Source organism: Chelmon rostratus, chromosome 23, assembly GCF_017976325.1.
Source record: "Chelmon rostratus isolate fCheRos1 chromosome 23, fCheRos1.pri, whole genome shotgun sequence".
Taxonomy (NCBI): Eukaryota; Metazoa; Chordata; class Actinopteri; order Chaetodontiformes; family Chaetodontidae; genus Chelmon; species Chelmon rostratus.
In genome coordinates, this window is record NC_055680.1 from 11,120,116 (window position 1) to 11,137,449 (window position 17,334).

At 43.7% G+C, this 17,334-nt stretch overlaps 2 protein-coding genes across 2 annotated transcripts; both read left to right on the forward strand.

The window, feature by feature from the left end:
- Positions 1-1,045: 1,045 nt before the first annotated feature.
- On the forward strand, positions 1,046-7,308 carry LOC121626790 (calpain-5-like). The gene is made up of 12 exons (XM_041965468.1): positions 1,046-1,210; positions 3,270-3,401; positions 3,622-3,833; positions 3,956-4,148; positions 4,229-4,419; positions 4,791-4,868; positions 5,004-5,430; positions 5,502-5,624; positions 5,720-5,916; positions 6,091-6,209; positions 6,912-7,048; positions 7,132-7,308. The coding sequence occupies exons 1-12, from the start codon at positions 1,046-1,048 to the stop codon at positions 7,306-7,308; spliced, it is 2,151 nt and encodes a 716-aa protein (XP_041821402.1).
- A 1,927-nt stretch (positions 7,309-9,235) lies between these two features.
- Positions 9,236-14,466, forward strand: LOC121626699 (transmembrane protein 272-like). The gene is made up of 5 exons (XM_041965349.1): positions 9,236-9,316; positions 11,069-11,154; positions 11,272-11,322; positions 11,512-11,718; positions 13,420-14,466. The coding sequence occupies exons 2-5, from the start codon at positions 11,091-11,093 to the stop codon at positions 13,626-13,628; spliced, it is 531 nt and encodes a 176-aa protein (XP_041821283.1). The 5' UTR covers positions 9,236-9,316; positions 11,069-11,090; the 3' UTR covers positions 13,629-14,466.
- Positions 14,467-17,334: the final 2,868 nt, after the last annotated feature.

Sequence of the window (17,334 nt, forward strand, 5' to 3'; positions counted from 1 at the left end):
CTTTTGTCCACTTGTTAATCTTAACCATAATTCCACTGTCAGACTCGTCAGACATTTTAGGGTTTGAGCAGTGTCTGGTCTGGCTCACAGGAAGACGTAGGCTGGTGGTATAAGCCCACTATTAGAGCAGTAAGGCAGGCCTGCTCGGTTCATCTGCAGGGATCCAGCCATTGTAATGCCAGTCCTACATTCCACATAAACAGGTTGCCCCCTAACACTGTTTTGCAAGGACACCCTCGCTGCATCCTGGACTCAGCGCCACCCAGGACAACTCTGATTGGTTTAAAGAAATCCAAAGAAGCCAGTGTTTTTTCCCCATCATACCAGAATGATAATGACCTTTCTCCAGCTCTGGGACTGTGCTAATCTAAGTGATGAGTGACCAGGATCTCTTTCTGTGCTGACGCTACCGATACACTTTGTCCATCAGTTTTTCTTAACAGTTTTTCTGTTATTGAAACATCATTTAGATCACAACACAAATTTTTCGAATAGTCTGACCATTATTTTCACCATTAATTAATTGTTGAATCTATAGAATGTAAAAAAAAATGTTAAAGATTCTCGCCATAATTTCCCAAAGTGCCCAAACTGACGACTTCAAACAGTCCAAAACCCAAAGACTTGTCATTTCTACCATAAATAACAAAGAAAAGCTGCAAATTCTGACATTTATGAAGCTGGAACCAGCAAAAGTTTGACATTGTTGCTTGAAAAATGACTGAAACAATTAACTGATTATCCAAATAATTGCTAATTAATTTTCTTTCACATGACTGATTGATTACTGGACTGATCGTTGCAGCTCTACAGTAAAGTGACCCTGTCATGAGGCACATTAGGCCCTTAATGAATGCAATGGTTCATTTGCAAACACACCTGAGCAATTCATTAAAAAATAAAAGAAACATAAATGTTTTGCATGTTTGATAATTATAATCCATGATAATCCAGTCATCAGTGTGTCTCTATCTGTGACAGAGTGGCCACTTCCATATAAACGTCTCATCAGCAGCTCTCCTGAAGCCTCTCCTCTGCAGCCACAATGCCCGAGCGAGTCAACAGTTTCCAGGGTCAAAGCTTCCACAAGCTGAGGCGGGCCTGCTTGCGTCGAGGCGCGCTCTTCAAGGACCCCCTGTTCCCCGCCACGGCCCAGTCCCTCTTCTACAAGAGGGAGCCCCCGCCGGGACTGACCTGGAAGAGGCCGAGGGTGAGGGACGTTAAACATGAATCCTTGTTTTTATGCCTCTCCATCGCCACATTTTACTAGTTCAAACCCCACAACAACAAAGAGTTATTTTGGAAGTATATCTCCTCTCCTCACACATCTAAATCGAGCGGGCCGGCTCGGCATGCTACGTTTCCATCAGATTGGGTTAATTTAAGCACTTTCTATTATAGGAGAGGCGTCAGGCAGTGAAAGCTGAGCCCTCAGGCAGCAAGTGACTCGTGCTGCCGATGGGCTGCTCTGTTGGTGTGTGTGTGTGTGTGTGTGTGTGTGGGTGTGTGTGTGTGTGTGTGTGTGTGTGTGTGCGTGTACAGCTTAGAAAAAGCAGCAACCAGTTTAAATGGTCCAGGTGTTTTTAGCAGAGGCTGTAGCTGTGTGTAAGTATAAGTGTTTATTGTGGTTGTCGCCAAGTGGCCTTTAATGGTGGCAATGAAATGGAAGGTTGAAGTCAAGGTCAAATTATTTATTGTCCGGGGTCTGTTGCCAAAGAATTATATATTTAACAGTGCGAGGACATGTTAGGAAATGGATTAGACACAGATGTCAAGTCAAAACCCCAAAACTTCTTCTCAAAATGCCGGAACACTGTTCATCAAGTGAAATCTAAGACTTTCTGAGACCTTTTGAAGGCCATGTTAACTGGAATTTAATCCTTTTATCGTACCAGTCAAAGAATGATGGAAACCAGTCAGGACAACTGGGAAACAATTATTTAGTACATAAATTTATAGACATTTACAGTTCTTGTCAGACATTTTTGTCGGTATTTCCCAGCTGCTTATTACAACAATTCTTAGTAAATTAATCAATTAATGTGGCCTAGATGGAAGATTAATGTTATTGTCTACGGCAGAGGGGAAAAATATTCTAAAATACTTCAAACCGTTGGAAATATTTCTCCACTTTCAAAGGCTTTTTTGGGGAACCTGAATGCAACGATTTTTAAGACTTTTTAAGATGTGGATCATGAAGTTCATTCAGTATGTGGGCCAAGCCTTCAGCGCTCTTAATGTGAAACCCTGCTGGATATTAATTGGCTGATTCAGGTGTGAGGAGAAAGGGTGAAAGGTTTTGTGTTCCTAATGCTCCGCTCAGGTATTTTAAGCGTGCATCAACAGGGAGTCGGGCGACAGAGTGACATCTGTCGCCTCTCTCTGCTGACACACAGAAACTGCAGCCGCTCGATCTATAACTTCCAATTCACGGCCGACTTCACAATCTCGGTGGCCTCGCACTCGTTATGAACTTGATATCATCTCGAGGAAGGCCGTGTGGAGTTACATGTAAAGAGGTTATGACCACCGAGTGTGTGTTTTCCTGCGCGTGTGTGTGTGTATGTGTGTGTGTGTGTGTGTGTAGAGCAGCACTTCTACTGTTACCTGACCCTGTCCAAACGGAGATCAACAGGTCCACACAGACAGGATCTGTCCCCTCAGCAGTGCTCTGACACACCGACTGAATCAGCTCACAGGCCTCATAAAACACTGTGACGCTTCAAACTGCTGCAATCATTAACCAGAGTTCATTTAAAAGCTCCTATATAATCAATATTTTGATTATTATATATTAGCAATGGATCAAATGGCTATGTAAGGCAGCTCCCCTCAGCTCTACTGAGCATTTTAGCGTCTTTCAGTGAATTGTTTTGGTTTTCTGACCTGCAGCTTTGCCCGTTTCTGCTCGCTCTCACACAGCAGCAGGCAGCTGTCTTCAAAAATATTTTAAAACCCGCTTTACATAATTCACAAGCTCAGTACCAAACAGCTGACAGACAAATGTTAGCGGCAAGCTAGAGGACGTAATATTGCATTTAGCAGCTGAACAGCCAGATATTTGCTTCAGGAGTGGGTGGAAAGCAAAATAGAGCTAAAAGGAGAGCAAATATTGTGCTAACATTTGTCAGGTGGCAGAAACGGGACTTGAGACGAATGCTAATGTTGCTCCGTGTGTGTTCGAAGTGTAAATAAGCTACCGTCGCTGCCCCCAAGTGGCCAAAAAGTCAATTAACACAAGTTTAATGTCTCTTCTGATCAAACTCCAGGAGATATGTAAGGACCCCCGTCTGTTCGTTGATGGCATCAGCACTCGTGACCTGCACCAAGGCAGTCTGGGTAACTGCTGGATGGTGGCTGCCATTTCCTGCTTAGCATCTGAGCCATCTCTTTGGAAAAAGGTTGTGTATTCTTGCTCCCTCCTCCTTTTTCCTCCTTGTCACCTGCCGTCCACTTTTCATCATCTTGTGGCATCCTTCTGTCCCTCCTCTTTCTCTTTCTTTTTCTTTGATTCATGTAAGCATCTCAGTGAATGTGCCAGCGTTCGCCAGCTGGCTGATTTTCAGCTGCAGTCCTTCAGCGAGATGTTTTGAGACCTATAATGTGGTTTCTCCCTCCCAGGTGATCCCTGACCACGTGGAACAGGAGTGGAATCCAAAGCGTCCCGACCTGTACGCCGGAATCTTCCACTTCCGGTTCTGGCGACTTGGCCGTTGGATGGATGTCGTTGTGGACGACCGCCTGCCGGTCAGTGGAGATGGAGTGCTGCTATTCTGCCGCTCAGCCACACCTCGAGAGTTTTGGAGCGCCCTGTTGGAGAAGGCCTACGCCAAGTAAGTGCTGCGGGATCTTGCAGGGTCCAGTCCACTCTCAATCACCCTTTTGTTATCTAGCGCTGTTGGCAAAGCACCCATTGGATGACACCTCACAGTCAGTCTATCTGGTTGCTCTCTAGGTTAAACGGCTGCTATGAGGCCCTGGAGGGAGGAAACACTACAGAGGCACTGATCGACTTCACTGGTGGGGTTTCGGAGCCCCTCAGTCTGGATCGTGAGGCCCTCAGCCTGCACAGTGAGCAGAGGAAGGCGTTCTTCCAGACGCTGGCCAAGGCCCACGAACGCAAAGCCCTCATCACCTGCTCCATACGGGTAGGACTTCGAAACTCCAACTCTCTGAAAACAATGAGATGAATAACAACAAAAATTCAAGTACGTTTTGCGTTTTTCAGCCAGCAGAGGGGGAGACAGTGGAGTCGGTGTTGGATTGTGGTCTGGTGCGAGGACACGCCTACGGGATCACAGCGGTGAGGAAGATGAGGCCGGGGGAAAAGCTGCAGACAGGTGGGATGGCCCGCCTCTTCATGGTGCGCATGAGGAACCCGTGGGGGACCACAGACTGGACGGGTGCCTGGAGTCAGGGGTGAGGGTACCGGCTTCATCTGCCACATGTCTGACTGCTGAGTACATCATACATTTTGCTGGAGCTGTGGGAATAAAGCCTCTGCTGACATTTAACAGTGTCAGTCTGTTTCACAACATTTTATAGAGCCACTGCAGTGTTTTTTGGACAATTTGTGACGTTTTACAATAGTTTTGGAATTGTTTTACGAGGAGACATCTGCCGTTTACATTATGTAAGTCTGAGAAACTCTGAAAATGGCCAAAATGGACCTATAAAGGTTTCCAGAAGTTGAAACACTACTTGTATATTTCATATGTCATTTCCTGCGTGCAGCTCTGCGGTTTCTTTCTGCTGCCTTTGACATTATTGCCCTTGCGCGCCCCCTGCAGGTCGCAGCAGTGGCAGCAGATGAGTCGTGCTGACAGGGAGAAGATGGGCCTCACTGTTCGAGATGTTGGGGAGTTCTGGTAGATTTTCATTCTCCGTTAGCTTTTAATAACATAGCTGCAAATTTTCCTGGTGTCCGAATAAAAATAATACGTTCAGTTAATAGATTTTTAACTAAATATCTTGGTAATACTCATCTTAATTTACCTCCTCAGGATGGATTTCGAGGATTTCTGTCACTACTTCACAGATGTGGTGGTGTGCCGGCTGGTGGAGCAGGCTCTGCTGTGGCCCAGCTCTCACTGGAGGGAGGTGCGCCGCTATGGGGAGTGGGCTCCAGCTCCCACCTCCCCTGGATCCCATCCACCCACCGTCCTCCACAGCAACCACACGCTCAGCTTGGGGAGGAGCAGCGCAAAACCTGGAGAGACCAAGCAGCGAGGTAACCGGAAGGAGGCCAGACTTGGGGAGAGTCAGCAGGAGGGAGGGAAAGGAGGAAGGCGTGAGCGAGATACGGCCGTGAGAAAAGCTACAAAGGAAGATAAAGGTGGAGAGGCCGGAGGATGGGAAGCACAGATGGATAAGAGGAGTCGATGTGGAGGATGCATCAACCACAGAGACACTTTCCTGCACAACCCACAGGTAACACTGAAGTGGAAAGTCTTTGGATGAGCGCAGAAGTTTGAACATGACTTTTCTCTCTGGATTTCTAGTTCATGTTTGAGGTGAGAGGCAAAGAGGAGGAGGTGCTGATCTGCCTGCAGCAGGAGGACAGGAGGATACAGAGGAAAGATGGAGGAGGAGAGAACCTGCCGATTGGCTTTGAGGTGCTGAAGGTGAGCCGTTTGTGGACTGAGATCTGAATGTACTCCTTTTCAATTCCAACAAAAAAACAAAATAACTTCTTACCTGCTGCCTTGTCGTGGCCCAGGTGGAGGTGAACCGCTGCAGCCGGGCGCAGTGTGTGGTGGAGCAGGCGGCCAGCTCAGTCTACATGGACTCCCGCAGCGTGACGCTGAGGGGGACTCTGGCTCCAGGTCGCTACGTGGTGCTGCCCACCACCTTCCTGCCAGGCGCCACAGGGCGCTTCCTCCTACGCCTCTTCTCCCATTCCCACGTCAGACTCAGGTGTGTGAAAGTGTGTGTGCATATTTGATAATGGCAGAAGCATGATGGTAACGTAACGTGAGACTTAATGTGACATCCTTGTTTCTTGCTCTTAGATTTAACATAATTTGTTCCTCATCAGCTCAACCATGCTTCAGTTGATTCATTTGGCTTTATCATTTCTTTCTTGCGTAGGGAGCTGACGGAGGATCTGCCGTCTCCCTCCATCTTCCAGTGTTTCCTACCTCAGTCCACTGTGGTGACCACCGTCCATCTCCGCAGGGCGTCAGGACTCAGCGCTCCCAAACAGACAGGTGGCCCATCGCTCGACACCACAGAACCAGAGCTAAACACCACTTTCATTATTAGTCTCTTAATGTTTGTGGTTGCAGACCTGCTTGTTCTCAGTGACGGAGGAAGTACAGAAGTATTATGATCAAATTTTATTGTATCAAAAGTAAAAGTACTTGTTGTGCAAATCAAATATATTGTTACATTTTACATTATTAGATTATGAATACTGATGAATCAGTGCAGTAATAGTGGTGAGTTTTAACTACCTCATACAGTGAAGTTTGGTAGTTTAGTCCCTCCAAACAGTAACGAAATAAATCTGAGGGGTTGTGAGATGATTGAATGGAGAGAAAAGAAGAAAAAACAAATCTTCTGCGACACAAATTTCAATTAATATTCTGGACTCTTCTCTAGTTTTTGATTTTCTTGTGAAATTTTGGATCATTTGATCTTTTTAGGATTTGAACTGTCATTTGAATTAAACTTCAGAGTCATACTGCAGACATGATGGCAGTTTAAACTTAAAAAAAATGTATTTTATGCGCTGATCGCATGTTTTTTATGTAAATATTCATCTGAAAAGTGACTAACAGCTCTCAGTTAACAGTAGTGGAGCAAAAAGTAAAACATTTCCATCTAAGACTACCTCAAACTTATGACTTGAGTAAAAGTTGCTGCTTGGTCTCTTGTGCACAGCTGTTGTGTTGTGTTACGATCCACAGCTCCAGATGTTTACGCCATAGTGCGCTGTGAGAATGACTCCATAAGGACGCGGGTTGTCAAGGCGGATGGAAACCCCGAGTTCAACCTCAGAGCCATCTTCTACAGGAGATACCCCAACACACACATCTCTATTGAGGTTTGTACCCCTCCTCTCTCTCTCACACACACACTCACTTACTGCACACACAGTTGTTCTAGTCTGCGTCTTGTTGCGTGCAGTTGTGGCGCAGAGGTCTGCTGTGGGACTCGGTGCTCGGCGAGGCTCGACTCCAGACGGCCGAGTCCGAAAGGGGCAGGAGCCACGTGATCGACCTGCGAGGCGGCCAGTCCCGTTCAGGATACCGACGCTGCATCTACGTTGAGACGTCCTCCAGCGTCTGCCTCACAGACTTGTGACAGCATCGTCTGGTTGCCCTGGCAACTACATCAAGCCCCGGGAACCGCCGACCTCCCAGGTGGAAGCTGAAGGACAAATAAAGGTGCCGCGGTTGAATTCACAATTTTTGATTAATAGGTGTACTGTGTATATAACTAAAACTGAGCAAATATTGTCTCAGCGCTGTGACAGATCAGAGTAAATAAAGTTTTTATTCAAAAGATGTTCTGTGCCGATCTGCTGGTCAGATTTGCAGGTGAGGTGTCGGTTGTGACTTCAGCAGTAAATCAAAAAACAAACTGCTGCCAAAATTGGTGTTTTGTGTGTTTAATTTAATTTAATATATCATTAATTTAATGTTGTCACATGTGTTTTCTTGCTGTTATTGTTATTTATGTTGTTATTTGCATTTTAAAAACATCTTCTTCTGATTAAATAACTAACAAAGTGTGAGTGTTTTTTTTTACGACAGCTAAATATCACATTCGATTCAAGTCGATTCATTATCATGAAGGTTTGAATTATTGAAATAACTGTCTAATTTTATGGACGACCACACATGTTAAAGATATATTTAAAGAGAAAATAAGTGAGCATTTTGCTGATATGCTAAATATTTTTGGACATGTTCTACCTTTTAATTATCTGGAGACACACTGTCACAGACTTGACTGCAACATTACTGCAGGTGCTGCTCAGTGTGCAGCCACAGCAGCAACAGGCAGGTTCATTCAGCCTTTATCTGTTCTCATTTGGCAGCATTTGTATATCATGAGCCTGAGCCTGTTTTATTTCAGTTCTGCTTTTGAAGGTGAAGGGAACTGCCTGCAGTGTGGTTTGCTTTAAATGTTCAGCATTTTTATTTACATTTAGTTTCAATTGTTTGTTTCTATTTTTTCTTTCATTTCAGTTTATTTTTTTAATGTTTAAACTCTGAGATAACACATTGCATCTCAATGAATAGACATCTAAATCACTTTCTAAAATACTGAAATTTAAGAAGTGTGAAGCCTGAAGTTTAAATGCTTTTTCTTTATAATCTATTGGCCCCCTCACTTCCCAAACTTATTAGCTTTTTGGCCTGTAGCTTCCTGTGACACCTCATCATAGAAAATGGCTGTAGCGTGGACTCAGGCTTGAGCAGTTAAACCTAAAAATTATTTGACCTTGTTTAACTTAGAGGGTTTTTACATTAGATGCCCCTGAGAGAGAAAATATCCAGTATTTCACAAGAACAAAGCAAGAGTCAGGAAAAATAAACATTATTTTTTATCACAATAATCCCAGCTGTAAACATCCACATTGTTATCATGAATGTGACTTCAGGTACAGGAGGATCGCGGTTTTGTGTTTCATCGTGAACAGCAAGCAAAGGAAACGAGAAAAAAAATCACTTTTTAGGGATATTATGTAAATGAGCAACAGTGCTGGAAAGTAACTGAGTACATTTCCTCAAGAACTGTACTTAAGTACAATTTTGCGGTACTTTACAGGAGTATTTCCATTCTCTGTGTCTTTATAATAAATTTATTTGATAATCTAAGTTACTTTACAGATGCAGATGAATGATACCAAATATGATCAACAAATAAATAATGATGTATTAGTATGGATACAGACAACTTTATTGATCTCCTGTTGACATTTACAAGCTGATGCACTTTCGAATGCACTGATTCAATAATTTAATATACATTATTCTGACATGGGCCGTTCTGCATAATGAGCACTTTGGGCTTGTATGGTTTAACACTTATGATAATTAATTTTTTCAATACTAATAATTTTTCAATACTTTTTTTCAATACCTTTGCTTCAATAAAATGTTGAATACAGGGCTTTTACTTCTCTACTCTGTGGTATTCCTAACTTTGACCAGGCGTCACGAGTCATTTTTACAATCAGCTGACCGCGTGAACGCCTGTCTGGGCATGCGCGCTCCCGACGGGTGGAGGTTTGGCATCTTGTGAGGCGCGGTTGCAGCTCGGAGTCACACAGCACGGCAGACACGGGACAGGTAAAGCGAAGGTAAGTGTGTGAGGATGAAAGAAGGCTTTTCAACCATTAAACTGCTCCTTTCGCACCAACTTTGCGTCAGACTTACAGCCTGGTTGTGGTCGGAGCCCATTATCGGACACCAGCGGTTAACTTCATGCCGGTGTGCTGCAGAGGGGAGGGTGGGGGGACGCGCTGAAAAACAAGGCGAGGCCGCTGTTGCACGTTATCACTGCGGGTTTGACAGCATTTGTGTAGCATGCGAGGACAGTTTTTGCCAAAGTTTAAAACATTGTTTGAGTGTTGTGTGAAACTTTACATTGTGAAAGGGCTCAAAGTCCATCTTTCTTTACCTGTTGTGTTTTTTTTCAGTCATGATTAATTTAAAGTGCAAAATGTAATTTAAAACTAGGCTTCTTAACGTTTAAACTGGGACCAAACCATTCATGTTTCAGCTTCACTCAGTGTCTCTAGTTGTTTTCATGAATTTGCTTCCTTTCTGTTGCCTGTCTTGAAGCCACAGCTTGTCTCTTGTTGCTGCTGTTCCTGTAATATTGGTCCGACTGGCTGCTTGGGGAATGTAGTCAAACCTCTTTGCTGTAATTCACTTTAAAGTAGAGTGCTGCTGCAGTGTGTGAACGTGACCTGCGCCTTGAATCCACACTGTGTGCCATTCATGTCACTGTGTCCTCTAATCATATGTTCGGCCTGCTGCAGGACCCTCATAATTAGGAACTGCGTTAAAATGAAATTTAATTGAAAGTTGAGATGAATCACACTTCTGTTCATGTTCTGCCTGAATCAAGTTCCATTTACTCGTCACGAGGAGCACGACTCTACCCGGAAATGCTGCTGTATGAGGTCTTATATGGCTCTGAAGGGAGCTTTCGAAAGTATTTAAAAGGATGACCCTGATTACGTCATAGTGATGCCATCAGGGTTGTCTGGCTTGGGCTTGAGACTTGAATTTTGAGCAAAAAACCTTCATTATAAATGGGTGTGTGGGAATTCAAGAGGCGTCAGGGTCTAATGAACTACACTTTCCAGTTGCATGTTGGGAAATGTGGACAATTAAATACACTGACTTAAAAAACTCCAAAGATGTCTCCAGTTTACATCTATAAATGAAATGTTTTCAAACAAGTGGAGCCAACTTTGACAAATGAATGAACAGAGCACTTCACAGATTGACAGACAGTTAAGAGAAGAACCCTCCATGCAGCACAACCTGAGGTATCATCTTTGTTATTCCGCACATTTGCATACATTACCCACGATGCAACACAGCTGCCAACAGTTAAGTCGGAGATTCAGGCGCGTTGTGCAATGTAGCCTTGAGCCGCTGACCTCAAGCAGAGATGTGGATCAGGCTCCAGAGGTCTGCTAAGCTCGCTTCTTTCTCACTCCTCACATCCACGCTCTCATTTTCAGCCTCCAAACCCAACCAATGTTGACTCAAGTGACATCACATGAGGCAGTCACGCGACTCCCTCTGGAGCCTCCAAAAGAAGAATGATGTTCATATAGTCAAAGGTTTTTTTTCGGATTGGGGTGCAACAAATAGTTGTTGATAAATGTTTGTTTATTGAGTAATTTATTCTTTAACGATTCGTTTCAGCTTTAACACCATCCTCCCTGCAGAAAGTGTTACCTCTGGAAATTAAAGGCGTTCTTGTCATCTTAACTTTACAGATTTAAAACCTACTTTTCTTCTTGTTTCCTGGCTGATGAAGATCACTTGAAAACTGTCCACACATTGTCACAGTTCTTTATCTTCCTGTGTAGGTTGGAGTCCTCATTACCAATAATGTCGAACACTGGACTTATTCAGCACCTCCGCAGCCCCCCTCAACCCCCCACCCCGATACTAGGTGAGATCAGCTGTCGGAATCAGACACATCCCTGTCAGAATTTGATTTAATATTAAGCACAGAAAAGGTGTTCAAAGCGTCCGTGCTGTCATCTGAATATATTCTTTCCTCTTGCAGCTTGTTCAAAGTTGGTTCTTTGTGCCATGCCCATTGCTCAGATTGCAATTGGTGAGTGAATGATGCACATTTACAGACATTTTGTTCACGTTTGAAGTAAATTTCTGTCGCAGTGAAGCATTGATTTCACTGAAATGTTCTGGTTTTTGAAATGCTGGAAAGCCAGAATCTCTCTGCACTTGTGAAAATCTTCTTTCCTCAGTATTGTAAAAAATGTGATCTCCCCCGTGTGTCCAACAGGTACAGTATATCTGCATGACTGCCCGCAGGAGGACCACATCCCCATCTATCTGATAGTGCTGGGAGTCTTTAGCCTGACGCTGACGCTGCTCTCCTGCCTTCCCTGCGCCAATGAGCCCAAAGACGGCACCACCAACCCGCTTAGTCGAGTCTGCACGGCCTGGAACTCCTTGACGTCTTTCTTCCTCTTCTGCTGGTTTATTGCTGGTGAGTTTAAACAGCGGCAGACTGTACCCCAGTTTAACTTAGCATGATCTTAAAATGCTTCCAAACTTGGGATTTCTTCTACATCTTTAGACAGTCGTTGTTATGCCTCCGCGCTGGCCAAAGCCGTGGCCAGAGGCATTATGTTTTCAGGTCCGTACGTACATCGCCTTCATGGAACTTCTTCGAATGTGGCACAAATGTTCACTTGGACTCAAGGATGAACTGTTTAGGCAACTAAACGTCACTGTGACCACGCACACAACACATTTTTGGCTACAACTCAAGAAGTCATTAGATAATTATGTCATCATTTCACACAAGATAGGATGGAAGGAGTACAAAGCATTGCGTTCCAGCACAAGCTCATTGGTTCTGCTGATATTGAGCCTCAGGTGCTCTGGAAAAACAGTCTCTAAGTGAAGATTTGCATGTTTCTCACTGGAAATTAATCACTGGAATCATACATGGCAATATATTGTTAACTTCAAATACCTTTTATTAAATTCCTTCAAAGTCTTCGCTACATATAATATACGAGTCTGGACAGACATGGATGTAAACTGCAGCTTGACCGCTTGGTGGAGGAAAACAACTACGAGGTGATAATTCTAGTTGGTATGAAAGCGAGGTAATCTTGATGGAGGACCAAGCAAATTCATATACATGATATGATGATCCTTTTTAATTTGGATCAACTGAAGTGATTTACTATAATAGTGTAGGAGCTGAAATAGATATCTGTTATTGTGGTTGTATAAATATAATGTATGGTGCTGTTTACAGCTCTGGAGTTATTGGAAATTGAATCACACTAGTGGAAAACAAGCCCATGCAGCCACACCTGGAATCTAATCTCGGTGTCAGAGTCACATCGGTAAAACCAAAACCGAAAGTGGAGTCCATGCTGATTTCTGTAGGGGCCGCACAGGGCTGAACCAAAATGTGGTAGGAACTGGAGCTGTGTTTTATTTTGTTGTACGAGGACAGGCTTAGTACCCAAATGATGAAAAATATTATTGTTAATTCTATATCTGTACGTGACTTTCACACTGCATGTGTCTGTGAAACTTTAATGTTGAAATATACAATATACCGAAAAAGAAAACAATATCGCAATGCCAGTTTTTGCCAATATTTTGCAGCCCCAATGATGGTAGAATTTATTGCTGGGCTGCTGAATTAGACATTAGTTTTAGCAAGGTGTCCCTAATAATCTGGCAAATGAGCGTATGAAGGTTACCATAGCACAAAACTTGATATTAGGCCATATAACTTAAAAAACAATAGACAGTGATTTTTACACAGCCTGCTTTTCTTTTTGATAATTGGCTGAGGTGTAAGTGTGATTATGAACTACAAAATGTCCTAATGGAGGAAATATCACTGTTTGCCTCCGTTCCCATTCTGAGGAGGCTGCAACTCATGGAGCTGAACAAGCTGAAGCATCAACAGAGTGCAGTAACATGCATTGGCCACTAGATGTCCATCTATTTCTGCTGGAGATCCACGTCCCTTGTTTTAAATCGACACAGCTGAACAGAAACCCAGTAGATCCACATGGAAAATAAAATGTTGTCAATACTGTGGAATACTGAAATCTCGGGAGGCCATGTCGTTTAGTGAGGAAACGCCTTCAGTCTAAGATCTAAAGCCAAAATCTGTAACTGTAGGTGTGAATCTGATCTTTTCTTTTTTGTCCAGGTAATGTGTGGATCTACTCTATTTACCAGCCCAACTACAACAAGAACACGACAACCGTGGAGCCCTACTGCGACAGGACGCTGTACCTGTTTGCCTTCTGGACCACCACCCTGGTCTACATCCTCCTCGGCCTGTTCCTGTTCTGCGGCTGCTGCGTCCTCGTCTGCTTCTACCTGTGTGGCCGAGCCGACCCCGACGACAACATCTGAAGACGAACAGACGGACAGGGAGTCAGGTGCATCTAATGGGGCTGCACACGATGCTGTTTGTGTTTCTGCTGCGCATGTACCAAAACCCAAGAGGCACTTTCCTGTTGTGGGATGCTGTGGGATGGACGGCGGCACAGTTCACAATGCAGCGGTCTTTCAGTCTTTGTTTGAATGTCTAATGTTAAAATGAAAATTAATGTGACTGTTTCATACTTACACACAAGAATAATCTGTCACCGCCTTCTTTTTGGCAGCCCCGGACGGTACATGCTTGAGTCTGAGACGCTCCAGATTTTACTGATTATGAACGATGTCTGTAACTGTTTCTTCAATGCTGAGCCCTTCCTACGTCTGCAGAAGCTGCTTTGCATTCTGTTACCAGGAGTTTCTCCCGCCATCCTTCCAAAAGATAAATGAGACGCATTGTTTACATGTTGAGCTGTAATTTGTACAGTAGTTACTTTGTTTTTTACTTTCATGCTCATGATTGTTGACGGTTTGTCTCAGGACTGCGCTCTATAAAACACGTTCACATTAGACTCATGGAACCAGTCGTACTCCACATGTTACCCATCATGCACTTTACTAGACAATGATTTGATGACGTCTTAAGCATATATGAAATACGACATGATACCTAATGCTGTGCTTTGTTTCCAACAGTTTTGATGCTTCACTTTATGGTTTCTATTGTGTAACATTTATTCACAACACAGATCACACTGTGTCAGATGAGTTTCATTCCTATCAGATACTAAATATTAAGGTAACAGACAGGTCATCATGATAGAAAGACATGTTGTATTTATCATCTGCAGAATTAAAAGAGAAAAATGTGTGGAAATGTGTGATGTGGGAACTCTGTAGAAACAGGAAGTGTATTTCTGTCAGATGGTAGCTCAGGATTTTGTTAAAACTACCTTCTTAACCACAAGGGTATGTGCATAAGTTCATTTTACCTTCTAATCAATGTAATGGGGGTGCTCAGGTAGCTCACCTGGTAGAGCATGCGCCCCATGCACCAAGGCTACATGCAGCCACCTGTACCCGCCTGCTGCCCCAAACCTCCTCCACTGGCAATGAGGGCATAAGCCGAAGAAAAATATAAAACTGGAAAAATTGAAATAATTTTCCTGAAACTGTATTTTTCATTATAGAAAATCACAGCGGTTTTATGTCTTGTTGTCTCTTAAGCTGCCTGAAAGGGCGGGGTCTAAGCCAATCTCTAATTGGGTGGCTGGGGACGCTTGTCTCACCAATCATCAAGCCTGCATTGGAGGATTAAATCCGGTACAGCACCATTCTCTGGGTTCCAAACGATTGCATAGACATGGTTGTGAAAAGGAAAAATGGTGATTCCCGCTGTATCACTAAAGAATCTGAAAATTCAAGATGGAGAAAACTCAAGAGCGCAGTCGCCATTTTGGATTTCACTGTTTTTGACACAAAAACAGACCAGCTGTGCCACGAAACGTGAACTGAAGCTCGACGCTGTTCCACCCATTTGTCCTGGGGACATACGAGCCAACATGGTCAACCTGTGAGTTTATTCTACTTGTGTTCTGTCCATTTACTGTCCAACAAATCTGCAGTGAGCTAGGCAGTGTTAGCCAACGTTAGCACGCAGACGTCGTTATGTGGTTTGGGGATTATGAACTTCAAGGGTTTGTTCACCTAGAAAGCATGTCATGATAAAGCTCATTGTTGTGCTGCTAGTGCTTAGCAAGATAAGGTCAGTGTGGTATTTGGTATTTTTGCATGTATCCATGACTACAGCAGCCAGGTTGGAAAATGTGGTGCATAATGGGAGTTCCTGCAGAACTGCAATGCTCATGAAGAGCTGCATGTTAACAGTTTGTTTCACAACTTAACTGTCTATGTCTCTTTTCAAACAACAGTAATTCAAGTGAATTTGGCACATGGGACGAGTTTTCCTTCAGGGTTTTCTTCCAGAAAGTGCTGTTCGTGTGTTGGACGAGCGTAGTGAAAGGTGAGCAGGTACGCTCGAGCCTCAGGTGAGCGGCGGAGGGGTGGGTGAAGATGGAGGCAGGGGCTGTTTGCATATTTGTAGTTCTGCACATATTAAATTAATGCAAAGGTGTTAGAGTTAAAAGCCATTTTAAGGCATGAAGGGTTTTTTTCATGGAAGAAAACTAAAAGATTTAATTTTGATGAACAGAGTTTTTATGTGTTTAATCAATGCCAGGAGAGGAAATTTAAGGTGGAGGGAAACCTTGAGTTAGACCTCTGAACCATCTTCTGCAGAAGATAATACCCAACACACACACACCTCTGCTGAGGTTTGACACGTTCATGCTCCCTCACTCAAATATACAGTGCACATGACATCATCCCAGCCAACATCTCGTGTGCAGTTGTGGAGCAGAGGTTTGCTGTGGTGCGTCTGTGTTCGCCGCCTCACAGACTTGTGACAGCATCGCCTGGTTACCCTGGCAACCACACCAAGCCGTCCACCCAGGCGGAAGCTGATGGACAAACAAAGGTGCTACAGTTGCATTTGCAAATTTTGCATTCAGAGGTGTACTGTGTATCTAACTAAAACTACGCAAATATTGTCCAAGCACAGTGACAGAGAGAGTAAATAAAGTTTCTATTATTCAAAAGGTGATCTGCGGGGCAGATGTGGAGCTGCTGTTTGTGACTTCAGCAGTATGTTCAAAAGACAAACTGCAGCCAAAGTATTGTGTGTTATTATACTTAATATATTATTAGTCGTCACAGTGTGTGCTACAGTGCAACTGTGTCGGGGTGGAGTATTGATAGTATTTGAAAAAATGTTTCAGCCTATTTCTAGTAGGTTATATCTTATCTGACCTTTTAACATTCTTTTTAATTCTCCACCTTATTGAAGTGTTTATTCACAAACTACTCTGATCTAATCTGCTCACCTCGCTTTTCCCTGCTGTTGTCATTTCTTTCCAAACACACACACACACACACACACACACAAACACACTGCTCTGGTCTCTTCCTGCACACACACACACCTCTTTCTGTTTCCCTGTATTTGTCTGCCCTGCAGACTTTCTTCTTCACCAGCATGCAGGCGCAGTTTTAGTGATTTGGAGGCCGTTCTCCATTTTGTTTAACGCAAAAGTTACTTGGCGGCAGCTCTTTTCAGTTAACAAAGCCGCAGAACTGAAGGACAGACCCAAATGAGAACTTGAACTGAAGAACGTCCAGTGACCTTCAGTCATCATAAGTCAGGCAGCTCGTGGAGCTGTGCCATCTGCTTATTATCCCACGGCCCATGTGCAGCCTGTTTTATCCGAGTGTTTGGGTACAGTGGTCTAGTTTATCGTAGTGGGTATACTGTGATGTGCTGAGATTAAAGTAAAAAGCAAGACAGTCAAAATGCGGGGATTGACCTGAACCTGTTTTAAATTTACTTATGATGGAAACTTCGGAAAGACACTTGATGGTGGTTGGGAGACGTGAATGTGAATCAACAGATCTAGTTTTTTCACCCTCGTACTTTGAATGGCAGCTATTGGACAATGATCAGTACAACTGAGCTCAAATTCTCCTGGGTCACTAATTTTTCTTTTCTGTTTGTTAAAATGAAGTCAATCAGAAATGACTTAGAGGGGTCTCTGGCCTGGTAGGCTCAGTGAATGACACCGTAACCTTTCCCACTCTTGAAATCTGAAGGACTACAGAAAAGGTGTGGCATGGACTCTTGACT

Excerpts from the sequence above, each read along its gene's own strand:
- LOC121626699 (XM_041965349.1), top strand. The coding sequence starts at position 11,091 with ATGTCGAACACTGGACTTATTCAGCACCTCCGCAGCCCCCCTCAACCC. Across the intron at positions 11,155-11,271 it reads ACCCCCCACCCCGATACTAG|CTTGTTCAAAGTTGGTTCTT; the intron begins GTGAGATCAGCT and ends TTCCTCTTGCAG. Across the intron at positions 11,323-11,511 it reads CATTGCTCAGATTGCAATTG|GTACAGTATATCTGCATGAC; the intron begins GTGAGTGAATGA and ends TGTGTCCAACAG.
- LOC121626790 (XM_041965468.1), top strand. The coding sequence starts at position 1,046 with ATGCCCGAGCGAGTCAACAGTTTCCAGGGTCAAAGCTTCCACAAGCTG. Across the intron at positions 4,869-5,003 it reads CGAGATGTTGGGGAGTTCTG|GATGGATTTCGAGGATTTCT; the intron begins GTAGATTTTCAT and ends TTACCTCCTCAG. Across the intron at positions 6,210-6,911 it reads CAGCGCTCCCAAACAGACAG|CTCCAGATGTTTACGCCATA; the intron begins GTGGCCCATCGC and ends TACGATCCACAG.